General features: G+C 47.6%; 1 protein-coding gene across 4 annotated transcripts in view; it reads right to left on the reverse strand.

The window, feature by feature from the left end:
• The window catches only part of hyi (hydroxypyruvate isomerase), a 67,581-nt gene that overhangs the window by 13,977 nt on the left and 30,584 nt on the right, over positions 1-23,020 (reverse strand). For 2 of the 4 annotated variants that reach the window (XM_038793977.1, XM_038793976.1), the window contains exons 2-8: positions 16,106-16,212; positions 13,560-13,766; positions 11,671-11,782; positions 9,431-9,545; positions 6,698-6,776; positions 4,355-4,404; positions 1,837-1,906 (exon numbers count right to left, since the gene is read on the reverse strand). In XM_038793977.1, coding sequence (XP_038649905.1) covers positions 1,837-1,906; positions 4,355-4,404; positions 6,698-6,776; positions 9,431-9,545; positions 11,671-11,782; positions 13,560-13,761 — 628 coding nt within the window. In that variant the 5' untranslated portion in view covers positions 13,762-13,766; positions 16,106-16,212. The remainder of the gene's footprint in view (positions 1-1,836; positions 1,907-4,354; positions 4,405-6,697; positions 6,777-9,430; positions 9,546-11,670; positions 11,783-13,559; positions 13,767-16,105; positions 16,213-23,020) is intronic. The other 2 variants (XM_038793975.1, XM_038793978.1) reach the window with 2 other exon arrangements.

Genomic DNA, 23,020 nt, shown 5'->3' on the forward strand with positions numbered 1-23,020 from the left:
GGCTGCAAAGACTATCGCGGCGTTTTCATGGCGGCCATTGTCAGGTGCTAGCATTCTCACTTCCCAGTCAAATAATTACACAGGACAATACAGCACAAAAACAGGCCATCTGGCCAAACCAGCCCATGCAGGTGTTTATGCCCTGCTTGATCATCCTCCCATCTTTCCTTAACTAACTCTGATCAGAAAAATCATCGATTCACTGATCTCTCTCAAGCTTCCCCTTAAATGCATCTACACTATTCACTTCAGCTACTCCCTATGGTAGCGAGTTCCATATTTTACCCAATTCTTTTCTGAATTTCCTGTTCATACATTTGTGGCTATCTTATATTCATGGCCTCTAGTTTAGTTCCATCCCACGAACAGGAACACTCTGCCTGTGTCAACTCTATCCCAGCTTGGGTCACTGTCTGTGCAGAGTTTGCACGTTCTCCCCGTGAGTGGATTTCCTCCGGGTGCTCCGGTTTCCTCCCACAAGTTCCGAAAGACGTGCTTGTTCGGTGAATTGGACATTCTGAATTCTCCCTCAGTGTACCCGAACAGGCGCCGGAGTGTAGCGGCTAGGGGATTTTCACAGTAACTTCACTAGAGTGTTAATGTAGGCCTACTTGTGACACTAATAAAGATTATTATTACCTTTCATAATTTTAACGATCTCTATAAGGATAAATTACCATTCAAACTATGCCACCCTCCACGCTAGTGCTTCAGATATAGCTTCCTTTTTCCTCAACCAAGGATTTCCTACCACCTTGATTCCCAGGGACCTCACCCGTGTCCATCCCACTTCCTGCACATCTGGGCTCTGGCCACTTCCCCTCGCTCCCAGGTTCCTCTGGTCCTTGCATTGCACCTGTCCACCTGAAGCACAATGTCATTACCAAACGCATCTTCCTCCCCCCTAACATTCTGAAGGGACCATTCCCTCCATGACATCCTAGTACACTCCCAACAACTCTCCCCTTCCCATGCAAGCAGAAAAGATGCTTTTTACCTCCTCACCCTTCAGTGCCCCACACACCTTACAGGTGAAGCAGCAATTTCTTGTACCTCGTTCAATTTAGTCCAGTGAATTCACTGCTCACAATGTGGTCTCCTCTACACTGGGGGGACCAAATGCAGATTGGATGATTGGTCTGGAGAACACCTCAGTTTAGTTCATAATACTTACCTTGATTTCCGGTCAATGGTCCTCTCTCTCCTCAGCTTCTTACACTGATACAATGAAGCACATCGGAAGCTGGGGCAACAGCATCTCATTTTTCAATTAGGCCCTTTACAAGATTCTGGACTCAACATTGAGTTTGCCTATTTCAAATCATAACCACCGTTCCCATGATTTCAGGCAGCAAACAGTTGGTAATGATTCTATTAATCCTATTTACACTTCCTCGAGACCCACTCTCTGTTTCTTTATTCCTGTCACCAATCCCCTTTTGTCATTTTATCTCCCCCTATCACAGACCTTCCCATTTATTCTTTCCCCCCTCCCCTTTTCCCTACCTCGTTGACAGGTTTGAAACAAACTAAATTTGGTGAAATGGTACCTTAATTTTGCTTCATGCAACAATGCTGCCTGACTTGCAGAGCTTTTCCAACACTTTGCGTTTTGATTTATTTATAATTGGTTTAAGTTCTCTGAATGCCGTCTCTTCAATACAGAAGACAAGCAACACACTCTCCAAGCAGCATAACACACAGGGACGTTGCTATCCATGTGCACACATACATGTTGATCCTCCAAACCTACTGGCAAATTCCCAGCATATGGGGGACAGCAATGGGTACTATCCCTCTAAAACACATACATGTATACAGAGAAGAAGCACTTGCCTATTAGAGGGAAGTAGTTGGTGATATTCTGAGTCAGATTCCCATCCATTATCTGGCAGTGAAACAAGTCCTACATCCAAACACAATTCAGTGAATGCAGAAACAGCTAAACAGTCTTTACAGAAAACTCAGTACGAGGCATTGAATACACAGAACAATCTTGCTCAAATACAATGTCTGATCACAATACAAAAATGGAATAAGAATGAGAATCACATCCCATACTCAGTGAGAGGGTATGTTTATAAAATTGTTTAGCAGAGAAAAAGGACCAACAAGTCTTATGTGATGAATGTAAGAAATTGTCATACTTTTATATTTTTGCAGTAATGTTATTAAAATCTGGGTTAAGATACACACAGACAGTATGACTGCTAGAGCCGTTATTAAGGATCTAAATGCAAGGTAATCATTGATATGCAGGTGAAGTGTTCTCCAAATAGATTTTGAGAACCATTTACTTATTTACAGATAGCTAGCTAATGGAATATCGTTAAGGTTTGAAGGTCCCTCGGGTGCAGATAATTTGTTCGGGTTATTTTGTTAGATCCTGGTTGAACAAGTCTAGGGACATCTTATAGGAAGAGACAAAAAAATGCCTTATGCTTTGGGTACAAATGATGTAGTCAACGGGAGGAACCAGGTCTGTCTGAAAAGCCAGTAGGTCCTAGAACACTAATCTTAACAGATGTGTTTCAATTTAGTACTGAAAGGTTCACTCTTCAAAAGATTCTACACAGAGAAAAGCAAGTGAAACCCTGGTTGTTAACTTTATTCGTGGGTAGTATTTGAAATATATTGGTTTGCTTAATTGGAATATAGAACATAGAACATACAGTGCAGAAGGAGGCCATTCGGCCCATCGAGTCTGCACCAACCCACTTAAGCCCTCACTTCCACCCAATCCCCGTAACCCAATAACCCCTCCTAACATTATTGGTCACTAAGGGCAATTTATCATGGCCAATCCACCTAACCTGCATGTCTTTGGACTGTGGGAGGAAACCGGAGCACCCGGAGGAAACCCATGCAGGCACGGGGAGAACGCGCAGACTCCGCACAGACAGTGACCCAGTGGGGAATCGAACCTGGGACCCTGGCGCTGTGAAGCCACAGTGCTATCCACTTGTGCTACCGTGCTGCCCTATATATAGTGGCAGGTTTAGGAAGTAAGTTAAGATTTCTTCTTTTACTTAAGAACTGTGTAACTGTTAACTGTAAAGCTATTTAGTTGTTGCTGATGTAATTAATTCTGTGATTAAATTTTTTAAAAATTGACATAAAAGATACCTATTGGTCAGTGTTATCACTTCTGTGGTGCAGTAACATTTCCTCACAGTTTTACAAATCTAGTTGGATTCTCGTCTGGGATCCTAACACTACATAAAAGTACTTAGCTCCATACAAGTCTCCTCCCGCCTAACTTCATCTCAACACATCCTGCTCTTCCTTTCTCCCTCATGCACTTATCCAGTTTCCTTTTAAGCATTTATGCTCATCCCTTCAACTATTCCATATGGTAGCCAGTTCCACATTCTAAACACTCTGAGTAAAGACATTTCTCCTGAATTCCTTATTGGATGTATTAGTGACTTTCCTAACCTTATCCAAACAGTGAGGCAATGTTATCACTCAACCAATTCAAATTTCACTGGGAAAGGTCCATTAGTAAATATTAAGAGAGGAATTTTAAAGTGTCACGGCACCAGTGATGCCTCGCACGCAACAGAAGACCAGAAAATCATTGGCAAGCTGCCCGCAAGTGTTTTTATCCTGACATGCAGCATTGCAGGCAGTGAACTTCCAACTTTCTGATAAGCTGTTCACTGTTTTGTGAGGCTGAGATTTTGCAAATGTTGCCCTGTAGTTGTAGAAATTACTACTGCTGGTGATAACAGCACATGAATGCTTAATGTGTTGGCATGGCAATCTTTTGTATACTATTACAGGGCATTAACTTATTAATTTCCAACAGAAATGTCTAACTTATAGTTTTCAAAGTAAATCCCCAAGTCCATTTTACAGAGAGGAACTGGAGCAATTATTGATAATTACAATAACGAATCCTTCAATATTGCCAATTAGTCCCATTGTGATCATTCCCACCTACTATAACACCTCAAGCAGAATGAATAAGAATAAATAAATTAACTGTGAGGTAGTGTTGGGGCCACTGCAAAAATGCTTATTCCTGATATCTTCAGTCAGGATGAAGCACTCACTGAAGGGTTAAGATTTCTGACGTGATAACTACAAGGTCAGAAGAAATGTGCCTGAGGTGGACGGCTGTGAAATATTTCTGCCCCTGTTAGCAGCAATCGGACATGGATGTAATATTAACATTCGGAATGAACATTAACACGCTGGCTGCTGTGCCTCATCAAAAGAGATCTGATCGCTGATTTTCTGTTGCCTTTTCTCCTCCCTGTCAAAGCTGCTCCACATTATTTTTACATAACCCAAAGCGTCGGCAGCTCGGGAAGTTGGGGAGTTACTTCCTATTTAGATTATCACTCACCAGCTGGAGTTTCAGGTTAGGCCTATCCACTTGCTGTAAAATCCTCACGGCTGAAATAAACAGGACATCCTTTACTAAACCCAGACATTGGATGCAAGTGAAACAACTGTTTACTAGCAGATTAAACCACTCGAGTTCCAGAAACAGCTTAAACCACATTATGATTAATTTTACCACCGTGCAATCTTTAAAGGTCGGGATAAGATGGTGGTATTATTGGACCTAGTGTAGCCGAAGACTTGCGTTGTGTGTGTCAGACAGGCTGTTGGTAATTGCGAACCTTAGTCAGGAGACAGGTAGGCCGGCATGTTCATCATGACCGATTGAAAACAGCAATTAATATCCATTGGGTCCCTGCTAGCTCTTTGGGAAATTTGATTACTTTCAATCCCTTACTTTTTACATATAACCCTGCAATTCTTAAAGGTATAAGTCCAATTAAATTAAGTCAAACCCACAACCACCGCTCCTTCAAGAACTGCACTCAATATTATAACAAGTCTTCACATACGTCTGGTGTACCCTGTCACTGAGTCCCGGGTCAGTCAAATCAATTTCTCCCCACCTGTTCTTATCAAAACCCCTCATAATTTTGAAGGCCTCAAGTCAATCTCCCTTTTACCTTCTCTGCTGCATGGAGAACAATCCCAGCTTCTCCACTGTCCCCATATGACTGAGGTTCCTCGGTACAGGCACCAGCTGCTAAATCCCCTCCGCCTCTGCTCCAATTAGTTGTAACTGATGGAACATGCTGTGCAAGGGAGTGTGGCTTTAAAAAAGCTTCTGGAACCGTGTGTGCTTGCTGCCACATGGTGTATAGCATAGTGCAGCATTCAAAAATAATCCACAGTAAATAAAGCACAGAGCGGTGTCCATGTCGTATAAGCCCCAGGCAAACATCATTCCCCAAAGGACATTATCACAAAACATACAAACGCAGTAATAGAATATGGACAACTCCTGAGAATTTAAAATGCCATTTTGGCGTTAAAAAGATTTTTATTTCAGTACCTTTCAATTAAGAGTAAACTGTGTCAAAAACTGGAATAAAGTACCTAGATATCAATTAAAAAATAGATTTGAATACAAGTTACAATTCATAGAATTTGCAGTGCAGAAGGAGGCCATTCAGCCCATCGAATCTGCACCGGCTCTTGGAGTCCTAGGATCGGGACCCATTGCCAGTGAAGGAACAGAGACACTGTTCAAAGTCAGGAGGGTGGGTGATCTGGAATGAAACTTATGGGTGGTGTTAGAGGTTAAAGATTTGCAAGGTGCTGTGAAAGAACTCTTGCCAATTTGCTGCAGTGCATCTTGTAAATGGTTTGCACTGTGTTCCAGTGGCGGAGGGACTGAAAGTTGGAAGTGATGGATGGGGCAATAATATTTGGGCTCCTTTGTTCTGGATGGTGCTGAGCCATCCAGGCAAGTGGACATAATTCCATGATACCCCTCACTTGTACCTTGCAGATGGCGGGCAGGGTTGGAGAGGGGTGTTGGGGGGAGTGGGGGGGGGGGGGGGGGGTGCGTTGGGGTGCAGGAGTTGAGTCACTCGTGGAAGAATACCCAACATCTGACCTGCTCTTATAGCCACAGTATTTATACGGCTGGTCCAGTTCAGTTGCTGGTCAATGGGAAGCCCCCAGAATGTTGATGGTGGAGGATTCAGCGATGATAATGCCGTAGGCATGGAAATAAGCCACAGTAATGCTGCTGAACATCAAGAAGCGATGACTGGATTCTCAACTGTTGGAGATGGTACTACCTTGTAGATAAATAGATCCCATGTTTTCATACCCAAGATCTTTCCACATAAGAGGAACACTCTCATTCTGTATTTACTTTGTACAATACTTTAATTTTCTGAGATGATTTATTGTTAGAAAAACCTACAGCAGAAAGTGGAGAAGCGGATTTGGTTGAAGTTGAGGAGTTTTTCTGGAAAACAGCTAGGGATTGGAGAAGCACAAAAATGAAGATTGACAGCGCCACCACTGGCAGGATGTCACAATTACAGTCTGATACATTTTCATTGGCATCCCCCATCATTAATATGGACATAGGAATTGCGGACAAAAGTGCTCCCAGATATATTAATGTATTTTAAAATCTTAAGTGACATATAAATTTCCCAATTGTTTTATTGCTCACCGATAAGTGGTCTCATAGGAGAAACCAGCAGAGGTGATTACATTGTGGGATATTTGTGTCTCCACCCAAAATGCTCGGTGCCCGAGTAAATTACAACCCGATCGAGTTACACCTTGTTATAAATAACTAGACTTCCTGGAATATTTTACAGAGCCCAACTGGAGCTGTCTACCGGTCAAGATTTACACTTACCTTGATGCGGTGTACTCAGGAAGTAACGAGGATCTGTGATTCGAGTGTTAATAGGTTCAACCAATCCTAGCAGCCCCTCCTAAATAAAAGGATAGCATTTAGAGTTACGCTCAGGTAAGAATTAAAAACAAGAGAATTATGTATTTTTGGGAGGCAGCGAGAATAAGTACCAGCTGGGCCTCCGCTATTCCATCAAGAGAACAGAACTGTACAACCCACAGAGAAAGACTAAGGTAAGCGTAGGGCCAATCAAGGACAGTAGTGGGAAGTTGTGCGTAGAGTCCGAGGAGATAGGAGAGGTGCTAAATGAGTATTTTTCATCAGTATTCACACAGGAAAAAGACAAAGTTGTCAAGGAGAATACTGAGATACAGGCTACTAGACTAGAAGGGCTTGAGGTTCATAAGGAGGAGGTGTTAGCGACTCTGGAAAGTGTGAAAATAGATAAGTCCCCTGGGCCGGATGGGATTTATCCTAGGATTCTTTTGGAAGCTAGGGAGGAGATTGCTGAGCCTTTGGCTTTGATCTTTAAGTCATCTGTGTCTACAGGAATAGTGCCAGAGGACTAGAGGATAGCAAATGTTGTCCCCTTGTACAAGAAGGGGAGTAGAGATAACCCCGGTAACTATAGACCAGTGAGCCTTACTGCTGTTGTGGGAAAAGTCTTGAAAAGGTTTATAAGAGATAGGATGTATAATCATCTGGAAAGGAATAATTTGATTAGAGATAGTCAACATGGTTTTGTGAAGGGTAGATCGTGCCTCACAAACCTCATTGAGTTCTTCGAGAAGGTGACCAAACAGGTGGATGAGGGTAAAGCAGTTGATGTGGTGTATATGGATTTCAGTAAAGCATTTGATAAGGTTCCCCACGGTAGGCTATTGCAGAAAATACAGAGGCATGGGATTCAGGGTGATTTAGCAGTTTGGATCAGAAATTGGCTAACTGATAGAAGACAAAGAGTGGTGGTTAATGGGAAATGCTCTGACTGGTGTCCAGTTACTAGTGGTGTGCCACAAGGATCTGTTTGGGGCCGTTGATGTTTGTCATTTTTATAAATGACCTGGAGGAACATAGAACATAGAACATTACAGCGCAGTACGGGCCCTTCGGCCCTCGATGTTGCGCCGACCTGTGAAACCATCTGAAGCCTATCTGACCTACACTATTCTATTTATAGGAGGGCATAGAAGGATGGGTGAGTAAATTTGCAGATGACACTAAAGTCGGTGGAGTTGTGGACAGTGCAGAAGGATGTTACAAGTTACAGAGGGACATAGATAAGCTGCAAAGCTGGGCTGACAGGTGGCAAATGGAGTTTAATGCAGAAAAGTGTGAGGTGATTCATTTTGGAAGGAATAACAAGAAGGCAGAGTACTGGGCTAATGGTAAGATTCTTGGTAGTGTGGACGAGCAGAGAGATCTCGGTGTCCATGTCCATAGATCCCTGAAAGTTGCCACCCAGGTTGAGAGGGTTGTTAAGAAGGCGTACGGTGTGTTAGCTTTTATTGGTAGAGGAATTGAGTTTCGGAGCCATGAGGTCATGTTGCAGTTGTACAAAACTCTGGTGCGGCTGCATTTGGAGTATTGTGTGCAGTTCTGGTCGCCACATTATAGGAAGGATGTGGAAGCATTGGAAAGGGTACAGAGGAGATTTACAAGAATGTTGCCTGGTATGGAGGGAAGATCTTATGAGGAAAAGCTGAAGGACTTGAGGCTGTTTTCGTTAGAGAGAAGGTTAAGAGGGGACTTAATTGAGGCATACAAGATGATCAGAGGATTAGATAGGGTGGATATCGAGAGCCTTTTTCCTCGGATGGTGATGTCCAGCACGAGGGGACATAGCTTTAAATTGAGGGGAGATAGATATAGGACAGATGTCAGAGGCAGGTTCTTTACTCAGAGAGTAGCAAGGGCGTGGAATGCCCTGCCTGCAACAGTAGTGGACTCGCCAACACTAAACGCATTCAAATGGTTATTGGATAGGCATATGGACGATAAGGGAATAGTGTAGAGGGACTTTAGAAGGGTTTCACAGGACGGTGCAACATCGTGGGCCGAAGGGCCTGTACTGCACTGTAATGTTCTATGTTCTAAAGGGCATTGGGCAGGTCGGGGGAAAGGCTGTGTGCTCCAGATACAACAGCAAGGATAGCAGGGTGTCGGGGGGCGGAAAAAAAGAGGGGAAGATAACAAAAACGGTTTTAAAGATCAAAATTTTCAGTCAACTAAATAGTGCTGAGTGTTATTACTAATGCCGAATCTTACTGACTACCCACATCAGTTGTGCTTAGGGCAGTTACCAGCAGCCAATATCACCAACTATGCTCATAGATAGCACAAATTCCCAACAATGTTCCCAGCATTTCACTCTCAGCAGATGCTGCCTGATGTGTTGAATATTTTCACCGTTTACCGCCTTTACTTCAGTACTGCCGAGACTGTTACCAGCGTCTAATATCACCAGCCACAGTAACAACCCAAAGCCAATTGCTTTTACCATTAACTACACAGGCACAATCCTACAGGGACTGGGTCTTAAATTTGAACTTAATTCAGTGAACTGCAGAGGCTGGGAGGTAGTTTGGATTGAAGGCACTTTTTCAAAACAGATTTACAGTGAAGAGGAAGGGAGGAGGCGGGTCCATTAATAGTCACTCTGCACAACAGATATCACCACGCTCCACATGAATCATTAGTTTCTGACTTTTTACTGTTCTGTTAGATTGCTACCTTTGAGAGGATGTCTGCGGCATACTTCAGATTTTCTATAAATGTGGCCTCCATCTCCTTGGCAACAGATGTTCTGTCAAGGCCCACTGGAACCCGTCCTGCCATCAAATGGATCCTTAAGCAGAAAGAATTTCATTGCTGCTGAAGAAAGATATTCTCACTGATATTACACAGCATCACTTCTTAAATTTACCTTTCAGACTGCAGTGATGTTTCAAATTTATTCTCAGGGTATGGCTATCTCTGGCATGGCTGGCGTTTACTGCCTATCCTGAGTTACCCTGGTTTGATACAACTGAGTGGCTTTAGTTAGTGCACTTTCATAGGGAATTTCAGGGTCAACCAAGATGATGTGGGACTAGTATCACACTCGTGGGCTGACTGGGTGCAGGTTTCCTTCTTTAAGGGGCATGAGTGAAGCAGAAGAGTATTTTGGCAACGATGCAATCTCTTCATTGTCACTTTTCTGACTGATACTCTCTGGTTATTTCCAGATTTTGAAAAGAATTTTTAAATTTCCAAACTGTCACTTTGGGTATGTGAACTCACATTTCCTGGCGGCATTGGAGGCAGTTCAGAGGAGGTTCACCCGACAGATTTTGGGGATGAAAGGGTCGATGTATGAGTAGAGATTAAACAGTTTGGCCTTATCCTCGCTGGAGTTTAGAAGGATAAGAGGGGATCTGATCGAGGTACGTAAAATACTAAAAGGAATTTTTTTCTCTCCTAAATTTAGAGTGTCCAATGCTTTTTTTCCAATTAAGGGGCAATTAAGGGGACTGATCGAGGGGTCGGGAGGTATCAGGTGTAAGTGGAAGTTAGCGTTGGGGGGGGGGTGGGTGGGTAGGGAGAGTGTTTAAGGAGTTGGGGTGATAGTCAGGGGGAGTGGGTAAGATAGTCAGGGGCTGGGGATGGTTGGTAGGTATGGAGGGATGGGTGGCAGTGTAATTTGGGGATGCGGGAGGTGGAGGGCAAGTTAACAGCAGTACACCTATCCAGGAGTTAGAAGCAGTTTCAATCCTTCTAACCTTTCCTGGGTAACTGTGCTGCTAAGAGAGTCTGATGCCTCTGATTTAAATCTCAGTATTGGATGGTTCCAGGCGCAGGATAACTGCTTTTTGAATGTTTAAACATCCCGGGCAATTCCTTTGCAGTCCTTGCTTGGGGATGTATGGGTGGTCCCCCAGTGCATCTTCTGGGATACCTTGGAGGCATGACCCCCAGGGAATTTAGCAACTCGTCCTGTTGGAACATAGATAAACACTGTAAGCATAGTTTTATCATTTTTGCTTTGTGTAGGATTGTGTTGGCTGGAGTTGAGTAGACAATCTACTGAATTATTAACCATGTGGAGTGTGTTACTGAGTCTGCACTCTGGCACTCCCCCGTGTTCTCCCCAGCCTTGATCACGGTCTCTCCCTGGCCCCAATCTGAGCTTCTCCCTCTCACCCTGATCCCACCCTAGTCTCTATCTCTCTCCCTGGGTCCTGGGGCTGGATTCTCCGCACCTCGACGCCGACATCGGGCCCAGCGCGGGGGCGGAGAATCCATTTCTTCACACGGAATCGGGACTGCAGCCGGTTCCACGATTCTCCGGGCCTTGAAAAGTGGCGTACTCGGAGAGTACACCACGCCGCGTATCCCCGACCTGCGGACATTGCAGGAGCCCTCCCCACCATTCTCCGCCCCCGGCCGGCCGAAGTCCCGCGGCAGGGATCGAATGTGGTCCTGCTGTCCGGGATACTCGCGTGGCGGCTGCGGACTCAGTCCGTGGCCGCCATGGTCGGGGGCGGGCTGATCGTTAGGCAGGAGGGGGACTCATACAGGACCAGGCTATTTTTGGGGGGGGGGGGGGGCGGTCAGGGTCAGGCGCGTGGCCGATCGGGGGCTCTATTTAGGAGGTCCAGTTCCGCGGTCTAAGTCTGGCACGGAGCACGGCACTGCCGCTGGAGGCTGCCCCCGTTCGCATGCGTGGCCTCTGACCCGGAGGTGCGTGGGCCCGTATCTGCAGCTAAAGCTGCCAGCTTCCCATCGGGTCCCTGCTAGCCCCCTGCAGGGCTATGAATAAGTGGCCTTTTCACGCCAGTTTTTCTGGCATGAAAGGCCACAGTTAAACAGAGAATCCAGCCTCTGGTCTTCGCTCTCCCTGCTCTGGATCTGCCCAAAACCTTGCAGTTCACCACTTCTGTGTGCCTCCGTTGCCAAAGTGCCTGTTAATAGAGTATCTGGATGCCACTCACTGTTTGCAGCCCACAGTTTTAGCATATTTCACTGCGAGATCCAGCCCTGCTCGGAATTCAGCCTCTTGCATCGGAACTGCTCCAAGCCCAAGTTCTCCTTTTGCTTTATTTCCTGGAAATGAAAAAGCCAAAATAGAAAAATCCAGGAGGAATTCTAGTGAGCTGCATGATAGGACAATAGGAATATCCAGGGAGCATCAGCTGGGTGTCATAGCAACACCTTAGAGGGGAATCTGACACGAGGTAATAGAGGTGCTGTCCTGTCCTGTGGACCTCCTGATCACCTTGAACTGAGCAGGCCCAACTCTCTATCATCTTGGACATTCACAGCTCAATTAATAAGGGGATCATCCCAGATGGAAAAACAAAGACAAGTGACTTTAATTCAATAAAGACTGATTCTGATGATGCTTCCAAAACCGAGTTATAGAGTCCTACAGAACAGAAAAGGCCCTTTGGCCCCGTGGCGGTCATAAACAACAGTCTAATAATTCTAATCCCATTTCCCAAAACTTGACCCATAGCCTTGTAATCGCAAGTGCACATCTAAATACTTCTTAAATGTTACGAGGGTCTCTGCCTCCATTACCCTTTGGGGCAGCGAATTCCAAACTCTCACCACCCTCTGGGTAGAAAAGGTTCCCCCTCACATCCTCACCTCTACGTGGAGTTTGCACTTTATCCCCGTGTCTGCGTGGGTTTCCTTTACGTGCTCTGGTTTCCTGCCACAGTCCAAAGATGTGCAGGTTAGGTGGAGTGGCCATGGAAAGACTGCCCAAGTTAGGTGAGGTTACAGGGATAGGGCAGGGGAGTGGGCCTAGGTAGGGTGCTCTTTCAGAGGATCAGTGTAGACTCGAAGGGCCGAGTGGCCTCCTTCAGCAGGGTAGGGATTCTACAATCCTATGATTCTAAGATCCCCTCTAAAGCTCCTGCACCTTCCTTCAAACTGTGCTCCCTGGCCATTGATCCCTCCACAAGGGAAAAAAGTTTCTACTTGTCTACGCTGTCCCTGCCCCTCATACTTTTATACATCTCAATTTTTCTACATCTCAATCATGTACCCCCTCAGTCTCCTCTCCTCCTCTCTTCCCTGCTTCCTCCACCTTAATCACTCACTTTGTCAGACATGTGCAATGCAAATCTGGGGCGGGATTCTCCCCTACCCGGCGTGACGGGGGGTCCCGGCGTAGGGGAGTGGCGCCAACCACTCCGGTGTCAGGCCTCCCCAAAGGTGCGGAATTCTCCGCACCTTTGGGGGCTAGGCCCGTGCCGGAGCGGTTGGCACCACGCCGACTGGCGCCAAAACCGGCACCAGCAGCCTCCGCCCAGGGGCTGGCCGAAAGGCCTTCGCCAGTTCGCGCATGCGCCGGTGGTGACGTCAGCAGCAGCTGCTGCTGATGTCACCGCCGGTGCATGCGCGCTGGAGGATTCTCTTCTGCCTCCGCCATGGTGGAGGCAGTGGCGGCGGCGGAAGAGAAAGAGTGCCCCCAGGGCACTGGCCCACCCACCGATCGTTGGGCCCCAATCGCGGGCCTGGCCACCGTGGGGGCACCCCCCGGGGTCCAATCGCCACGCGCCCCCCCCCCCCCCCCCCCGGCCAGGACCCCGGGGGACCGCTTGCACTGCCGATCCCGCTGCCACGAGAGGTAGTTCAAACCTCGGCGGCGGGAGAGGCCTCCCAGCGTCGGGACTTCGGCCCATCGCGAGCCGGAGAATCGCCGCAGGGGGCTCGCCACTCGACGTGCCGCGATTCCCGCCCCCGCCAATTCCCAGGTGGCGGAGAATTTCTGCCACGGCGGGGGCGGGATTTTCGGCGGCCCCAGGCGATTCTCCGGCCCTGCTGGGGGTCGGAGAATTTCGCCCCTGATATCAATTCTGTATATATTTACCTGGCGGGGTATTAATCAGTATAAGGTCCACTCCATTCTTCTCTAAAGCTTGCTTTAACTCTGTCACATCAGTATCGTATGGCCATGCCACCTCCACTGCTTTGAATCCAGCCTGGGCAGCCGCCTCGATCCGATGGGACAATTTCTCCAACTCTGGGAAAAGCCAGGAAAGGTTGGCAGCGAAGTGCAAACGATATGACATTGGAACTGCAAACCACATGACAGGAAAATATATCAGAGGAAAGCTTTTAAATATGTCCATAGGTAAAGAAGCCTCATCCTCTAAATGTCACGGAGCACAGATCGATAAAAGATCCTAAAATTGCTCTGTGGGTTACCATCACCACACAATTATTACATATAATGAAGAACATGACTGAACTACAACGATTCACCACTACCACATACAATTTGTACTCATCCTTAATGAATCATTCTAATTTGCTTTAAACACCGAGAAGCAGGTATGATGAAGATATGTTGGATTGCTATTTTTCAATGGCCTATTAAAGTTTAAGAGACTAAAAATCTTCTCTTTTTGAATGACATTCATTAAGCAACAAGTGTCCCACAATGTTTCTGCTAAATATAAATTCATTCGAGAATTCAATTATGGAACTTTATTATCCTTCACAGTAGGTGATCATTTGAAACTACCAACTGTGGTTACATCATTTTGTGCACTTGTTTTAAAGGGCACTAATAATTTAAAATCTGCCAGGAGATAAACCGTCTTCGGCATAAATGTGTCCGTTGTTTCTTCGGGCTTTGGCTTCAAGTCCTTTAGCAATGAAGGTTAACAAATCTTGAAAATTCCCAGCAGATATTTCTCCAGAACTGTCATAAAAAGGAATGCCCAGGTGCAGAGTTAAAACCATTTGGATTTGTTGTTAGACTCGTACTTGTAACGAGTCAGCCTAGCTCATTTCAAAGCAATTTTTTGAATGCAAATTGGATTCACTGGAAGGAATTTGCATGGGTCAATCTCTGGTACATCACCCAAAGTTGCGTTCCCTATTTTCCATGTAACACTTCCAGTCTGAATATCAAAGAGGGCTCCAGGACTATCTGCCAAATGTCATGAGGCCAGTGACTGAGATGCCGAAGTAAGTTGTTGGCACGGTGCCACAGTGGTTAGCACTCGGGTGACTGTGTGGAGTTTGCACTTTCTCCTCGTATCTGTGTGGGTTTCCACCGGTTGCTCTGGTTTCCTCCCACAGATTGGCCACGATAAATTGCCCCCCTAGTGTCCAGGGATGTGCATGTTATGTGAGATTATGGGGATAGGGTGCCAGAGTGTGCCTATGTCGAGTGCTCTTCCAGAGGGTTGGTGCAGACTTGATAGGTCGAATGGCCTCCTTCTGCACTGTAGGGATTCTATGATCTTCCGAGTCAAGCTGTACTGATGCAACAGCTCCACCAACATGCAATGCAAGAAGGGGGGGGGGGGGGGGGGGGGGGGGAAGAGGCATGGGGGGGGGGGGGGGTGGGGGTTGGGAAAAGAATACCTTACATTTACAAAAGATCATTAATATGCAAATAGAATCCCAGGAAAATTCCAGCCCCTTCATCTACAGAAAGAAACCAAGAAAGCATTTAATACTGGTCACGGCACATAAATGAGTATGGGTGATGTGTGTACGCCTATGTGCATGAGAATGGATACATGCTAAGTGGCCAAGAAATGCACTCACGCTCTTTGCAATTGGAGAACGATAAATTACTCTGGAGTAGAAATTAATTGTGGCCCATTTGTTTTGCCTCTTTGCCGCACCCGCCCTCCAACTCACTTTCTAACCAGGAGACCCAAACCTGCCTGAAATTGAGCTCATTTGCTTCGCTTGGGGGTGAGCAGCCAGCCCCCTTATCACAATTTGATGCGTAACTCTTACACTTTGTCTGTATGAATGTTGAGCTCACATGAGGGACATTGGTCCCCAAAATCGTGTCTCGTTGGGCTCATTTTATGCCCATGAAACGGGTGCATAAAGCATCGACTTCTACCCCACCGAATCACCTACCAACTTCGAGACAGAAAATTGCAGCAAATCAACCGGGTCTGACAGCTTACAGACGTAATTACCTATTACAATTGCAGGGAGGAAGTATGCGACTAAACACAGCATAACTAACCCAGCGCTGCCACAGACTACAGCCCGGAAGATAATGAATTCTACAATCATTAACTTTTATAGTTAATTATTAAATTTTATTCCATCAGTGAGAATTAAAATACTGGAGTCCTGGAACTTGGCAGTTGATTTATTATTGATATTTTTGTTCTCCCTATTGCATATAAATTGACTTAAATGAATCAACCCCACACTGGTTTCAAATTAAGCCATTCTAGTAAAAGACCTTGGGGCCAATCATCCTGTTGCATGAAAAAGAACCTGCTTGGGTTTCCATAACAACAAAGCACTTAAGAGAGCTGGAGGAACTGGGAGACGCAGATAAATGGTGAGAAAACACTAATGACAACTGTTAACGATATTTACAATTAGATGGAAAAACATAAATTGAGAAAACAGTTATGTATAACTCACTGATTGAGTTCACCAATCCGGTGGTAGGGATGCCTTAATGTTCAGTTGGGCAGTGCGGGAGAAGGGCCCAGAGTGCTGTGAAGGATGATGGGCTGCACAAAGTGACACTGGATAAAAACAAAAGCGCACATGATCATAGTTCCACCAAACTTAAGTCCAGGAAACAGCCACTCGTTTAGACGACAACTGTAAGAACAGACGCAGGGAAGAAAAGCTTGCATCTATATGGCAGTTTGCATGACCACTTGACATCTCAAAGTGCTTTAAGATCACTTTTGAAAGGTTACCACTATTTCATAGTGAGGGAATGCAAACGCAGGGCGGCACGGTGGCGCAGTGGTTAGCACTGCAGCCTCACAGCGCCAGCGGTCCCAGCTTCGGGTGACTGTGTGGAGTTTGCACTTTCTCCCCGTGTCTGCATGGGTTTCCTCCGGGTGCTCCGGTTTCCTTCTCCAGCCCAAAGATATTCAGGTTAGGTGAATTGGCCACGCTAAATTGCCCCTTAGTTTCCAAAGGTTAGGTGGGGTTTTGGAGATAGGAGGGGGGGGGGGGGGGGCTTGGGCATTGTGCTCTTTCAGAGGTCACTGCAGACTCGATGGGCCCAATGGCCTCCTACTACACTGTAGGGATACCATGACAACGAGTTTTCTGTGACAACCTTGATTCGGGGAAAAGGAGTTTGATCAGGGACCCAGTTCTGCTGGGTCACCAACCCTTTTACATTGAAAGACAGTGACAGGGGCTGGGATTCTCCGAGCCTGTACTGGGTGGGAGAATCGTCAGGGGGGTTCGAGCCCATCGATTCTCCGGTGCTGATTCTCGGGCGCCGTTGAAAGCGGCCCCCATGGCGATTCTCCGTGCTTGACAGGCCGAGTGCCCGCCGGTGTGGTTTACATATGGTCCCACCCGGCGGGGCCTTGCCATTCTGGCTGCGGGGGCCGTCCTGGTGGTGGGGGGAATCTGACTCTGGGGCGGGGGCTCCACGGTGCCCAGGTCTGTGATCGGGGGCGACCGATTAGCGGGCGCGCTCATTCCGGGGGGGGGGGGGGGGGGGTGGCCTATGTTTCTCCACGCCGGGCCACTGTAGGGCTCCGCCATGTTGCCTGGGGTCTGGTGTGGAGATGGCGCTGGAGCAGCGCACAGCACTCCGGCGCCGTTCTAGCCCCAGAGGAAGAGGATTATTGGCCTAAAGGCCCGTTGATGCCAGTGTCGCCCATGCTGGTTTTGACGCCGGCGTCAACACTTGGCCGCGATATCGGTGAGTCCCAGCCAGGGCCTTTAGGCATGGGTGCTTCCAGTCCCTGGCCCCCTCATATCATTACAAGAGCCAGGAGAGATGGGCTCAAATCCTAACCAGAAATTCTATCTGTTCAACCTACCCTGGGGCCCAGAACATCGTGACCCAAGGGCCATCAATCTCAGACCGATGGATTGCAGTTAGAAAAGCAGAAAGAATGATTTCTTCTATCTCGATCCTCAAGTCGTCTCAGTTGGAGCTGAAGGATTATGTCGTTTCTAGCTGCTTCCCTGTGCAAGGACACCAATTAGGTACCATGAATGTCACAGGCACTTCTTCCATATTTGTAACAAAAACTTGCATTTAGGGGCCTCACGGTAGCATGGTGGTTAGCATCAATGCTTCACAGCTCCAGGGTCCCAGGTTCGATTCCCGGCTGGGTCACTGTCTGTGTGGAGTCTGCACGTCCTCCCCGTGTGTGCGTGGGTTTCCTCCGGGTGCTCCGGTTTCCTCCCACAGTCCAAAGATGTGCAGGTTAGGTGGATTGGCCATGCTAAATTGCCCGTAGTGTAAGGTTAATGGGGGGATTGTTGGGTTACGGGTATACGGGTTACGTGGGTTTAAGTAGGGTGATCATTGCTCGGCACAACATCGAGGGCCGAAGGGCCTGTTCTGTGCTGTACTGTTCTATGTTCTATAGGGCGCGATTCTCCCAGCCCCGCGCTGGGCCGGATAATTGCCGTAACTGAGCCACGCCGCCCCGACGCCGGCGTGTTTGACGAGGTGCCAATTGCGGGCCGATGTACGAGACCGGGCCGCCGATTCTCCGGCCCATACGGGCCGAGCGGCCGCACAGAAAAAGCAGAAACCCGCCTGCGCCATCCACATCTGGTTGCTGCTGGCGGGAACTCTGCGCGAAGGGTCGGCCTGTGGGGTGGGGGGGGGGGAGCTCTGTACCCAGGGGGGCCTCCAATGGGGTCTGGCCTGCGATCGGGACCCAGCAATCGGCGGACTGGCCTCTCCCTCGCCTACTTTATTGTGCGTCCGGCCCCAGAACACCCGCGCCATTTTGCATTTGGGGCCGGCGCGTTCCGTAAAGCCATTGCGCATGCGCGGGTTGGCGCCGCCCCCAGTGCACGCCGGGAAGTGAGCCTGGAGCGGCATGAACCGCTCCAGCGCTGTGCTGGCCCCCTGTGGGAGACAGAATCGCAAATGCCCGCGCCCGTTTTGCGCCATTGTGAAATGCAACGGCGTTTACGACGGCGCGGACACTCTGTCCCGCGATCGGAAAATCACTCCCATAGCGTCTTTAATGCAATAGGGGGTGAACTTTCATTTCAGAGACAGGTAGAGGGAGGAGGTCCGGAAATTTCCTGGCTCGGAGTGTGACCTCAGGAGAAAATGCCTCCAAAGGCTCGGTTTTTGTTCTGGGGTTGAGTGCGCATTCTGGAGTTGGGCCCACCATCGCCAGAAACAGTTCAGAGGTGGCCACAGGGGCTGCCGAGGTGCTGTGGCAGGATGGTTAAATGGCCCACCTTGGTTCTCTGAGACCATGGTCCATGACCGTGTTTCATTTGAAAGTAGCCTTCGTATCTGCAGGCTAGAAGGTAAAGCACCAAATGTGAATAAAGCTGCAGCCACAATGTATAAAACAAATGTCCCAGCCCCGAACTATCGGGACTGCCGGTCTGGGATTGGGGGTCGATATCTAAGACCCAGTCAGTGAGCCGTTATTGGACGGGCCTCCGCCCACTCAATGCAGAAACCTCTGTGCCACGAATCCTGCAGGGGGATCAATCAGCGACCCCCATGGTTTTTGTGAGGGTTATAATATTCCACCTTCCTCAAGCCTATTCACCCCCTTCACTCACGCGTCAATGGGGCCTCAATTCCAGGGCCCCGCAAGGCTGCGTACATAGCCTCCTACTCTACTCCCTGTACACACACGACAACATGGCAAAATTTGGTTCCAACTCCATCGACAAGTTTGCTGATGATACGACCATAGTGGGCCAGATCGAATAGCGACGAGTCAGAATACAGGAGGGAGATGGAAAACCTAGTGGAGTGGTGAAGTGACAACAATCTCTCCCTCAATGCCAGCAAAACTAAAGAGCTGGTCATTGACTTCAGGAAGCAAAGTACTGTACACACCCCTATCAGCATCAACAGGGCCGAGGTGGAGATGGTTAGCAGTTTCAAATTCCTAGGGGTGCTCATCTCCAAAAATCTGTCCTGGTCCACCCACGTCGACGCTACCACCAAGAAAGCACAACAGCACCTATACTTTCTCATGAAATTAAGGAAGTTTGGCATGTCCGCATTAACCCTTACCAACTTTTACAGATGCACCATAGAAAGCATCCTATCTGGCTGCATCACAGCCTGGTATGGGAACTGGTCGGCCAAGGACCGCAAGAAACTTCAGAGAGTCGTGAACACAGCCCAGTCCATCACACGAACCTGCCTCCCATCTGTTGACTCCATCTACACTTCCTGCTGCCTGGGGAAAGCGGGCAGCATAATCAAAGACCCCTCCCACCCGTTTTACTCACTCTTCCAACTTCTTCCATCGGGCAGGAGATACAGAAGTCTGAGAACACGCACAAATAGACTCAAAAACAGCTTCTTCCCCGCTGTTACCAGACTCCTAAATGACCCTCTTATGGACTGACCTCATTAACACTACACCTCTGTATGCTTCACCCGATGCCGGTGCTCATGTAATTACATTGTATACCTTGTGTTGCCCTATTATGTATTTTCTTTTCTTCCCATGTTCTTAATGATCTGTTGAGCTGCTCGCAGAAAAATAATTTTCACTGTACCTCGGTACACATGCCAATAAACAAATCCAATCCAATCTGCCTGTTGGCGCTCGGCCTCAAGCCTGTGGCCGGCGGAGCTGGATCGAGGGGGGCATAAAGCGGACTGGGCATCTCCGCTTCCTCGATGAGCCGTTGAGGGTTATGAAAAGCGGCTCGTCCATTGTGCTGGCCTCTGGAGGAAAACCAGTCTCCTCAGCCTCCATCTCAGATCCCGAGTCTCCACTGTCAGGGGGAATGGCCCTGGTGTCCTCCATTGTAAATCTATGTAAATCTATCTATGTAAATTGGCTGAAATCCTGTGCCAGAGGTGGGCGCGATTGACGCTGGGGCACAGTTTCCACTGATGAGGGCTCCCTACTCCTCAGGTGGTTCAGGCGCTTTTCCCCGGCCTTCCCTTGGACCTTGACTTTATAAGAAACAGGTGCTTCCTTCTCCAACAGGATTCCAGGGATCTAATTGAAGCCACCTCCTCCCCTCCCCTTATTGTTTCCCTCAGCCCCTGGCCTCATTCCTATTCCCAGCCTCATTCTTCCCTAGCCTCAATCCCCTCCTGGCCCAGCAGCCTCACTGCCCAGCCTTGCTCCCTCCTCCGGTGCAGTAGTCTCACTCACCGTTACCACTCACTTTCTCACTGCTCGCAGTGCCTTGAATCACAGTTTCTCTCTGTTGCTAATAGGCTAACTAGTGAGCCTATCAGCAGCCTATCTGGCAGAGAAACAGTCTCGCTTCCACATACTTTCCTCTGATTGTAAGCCCACGTGATTGAACTTTTCAGGTCATTTTGCAACCTTCCCACCGCCCCTGCTTATTTTTAACACTGAACGGAGGTCTAGGCTTTCACATACAATAGCATAATGAGGCTTGGCTGAGACTCCAGGCTTACATTAGTCTGTTGAAACAGGTGCAAACAGCTGATAGATAGCTTTTTCTCATCGATGCATTTTGCCAATGGCTTAATGTTTATTTATACAAAATTAAGAGGTGACAAGTGTTTGTCGTCTCTCCCATTGATAAATTAAAGTTGTGGTTGATTGACACTTTTGAAGAGTTGCAGTAAAAGCAGGTTTTTAAATCAAGCTATGAATGGCTGTTTTTTTAAGCTTTTCCATGCATGCCATTATCAGTATAAAAGTTCACTGATTTTGTACAGAGTGCGTACTGGGTAAAATGCAATGGAGATGCAATGAGTTTGCATGGAAGGTCTGAGAGGCCTTTAGAGGTGGGTGGAGGAGCATGCATTGGCATGGAGATTAGGAGAAGCCATTGGGGTGGCTGGGGGGAGCATGAGTTGACATGGGGTATTTGAGGGGCTACTGATGGTCGGTATAGGGGTGCATGAGTTGTCTCTGGGGATGTGAGGGGTAGAGGGTATTGCTCGCGTGGGAAGGAAGAAGGGCGACTGTGGGCAGGTGGAGGCATGAGTTGGCATGGGAAGGATATTGTGGATGGGTGGGTTGCATGAGTGGGCATTAGGGGCATGGGTAAGATCTTCGGAAGTTATCAAAAGATTGCGTCATCCAGAAAACGGTTCATGGCACCTTTGAGGGGCCGTGAACCAGGGGTCCTCGAGAAGCAGGCCCAGAGGCACAATAACTGACGTGGTCTAAGAAATGCAATGGAGCTGGCCAGGTCAGGAGTGCAGGGTACCATCTCACTGCCTACACCCTTCTACCCACTAGCACAAACTGGGGGCATAGCCAATATAGCTCAGTGAGCACTTCACCTGCTGATACAGGGACTGGCTAGCAGGTATCATCCCACTTGTTGCCCTTCAGTGCAGTGAGCAGTCAGAATTCCCTGGGCTATAGTTTGTGTCATGCGGGGATTATCGGTCATTGAAAACTAAAAGAAGATCTTGCATTTTGTGGTAGTATGACTAGGGGTATTACGGTACCTGGGAGTGTGAGCTGCCATTGGTGCAGAGGGCTCGCTGCCCATTGGCCCAGGTATCGTGTTCTCCGTATTCCTTTTGGCTAAGAGGGAGGTAGCTCCGCCTACGAGGCGCGGTATAAGAACCCATGTTCCCCAGCAGCCAGGCCATTTCTGTATGTCTGCTGCAGGGCTCACTTCTTGCTGATTAAAGCCTTTCGTTTCGGACTTCACCTACATTTCGCGTCCATTGATTGTGCATCTCATTTATAAAGCAAATGTCATGACAACTGGACATCTCAATTGACAGCCAATTAAGTACTTTTGAAGTGTAGGGGCTGTTGTAATGTGGCTCGCCGGCAGACACTGCATCCCAGAGCCTCTCGGGTTACCTTATCGTCATATTTACAAATAGAGTACGTGTTGGCAGCGAACTCGTAAGGGGCGGTGTTTAAAGTGTATCCAAGTGGACCTTACATGGCATTGCTCACGTCTAGGCTGGAGTACAGTCTTGAGTTGCAGCTGCTAAGATAAAGTTGTCCCTTTGTGATTCCTGTTCTGTCATGAAGCAGTTGAAATAGGCAGTAGCTGAAGTGAATGAGAGAGTAAGTGGTGAAGGAAGTTCCCATAAATTGGAAGTTACATTCCAGCTCCTAATGAGGCTGCGTTGGTAAGATTGGAAAAAGCCAACAGGAACTGAGTGGCATTGCTATCATCCTTCTAAAAAAAAGAATATTTTCTATTGAATTGTGAAGTGTGTCAGGTGTGTGTTTTATACAGTGTCAAGTCTCTCACGATACTGTAAGTGAGTAACTAAGGACACCAGTGTACAATGTATAGTACATATATTATTCAGATAGAACTGTGGATCTTTCCACTGCAATGTTTGATTGTTAAGTAAACAGACTGAGAACAATCAGATTCATTATTGTTTGGTCAGCGAATGTGGTAGATTGGGAAGGTACGTGTCTGTTTCAGGTT

This window comes from Scyliorhinus canicula, chromosome 4 (genome assembly GCF_902713615.1).
Source record: "Scyliorhinus canicula chromosome 4, sScyCan1.1, whole genome shotgun sequence".
Lineage (NCBI taxonomy): Eukaryota > Metazoa > Chordata > Chondrichthyes > Carcharhiniformes > Scyliorhinidae > Scyliorhinus > Scyliorhinus canicula.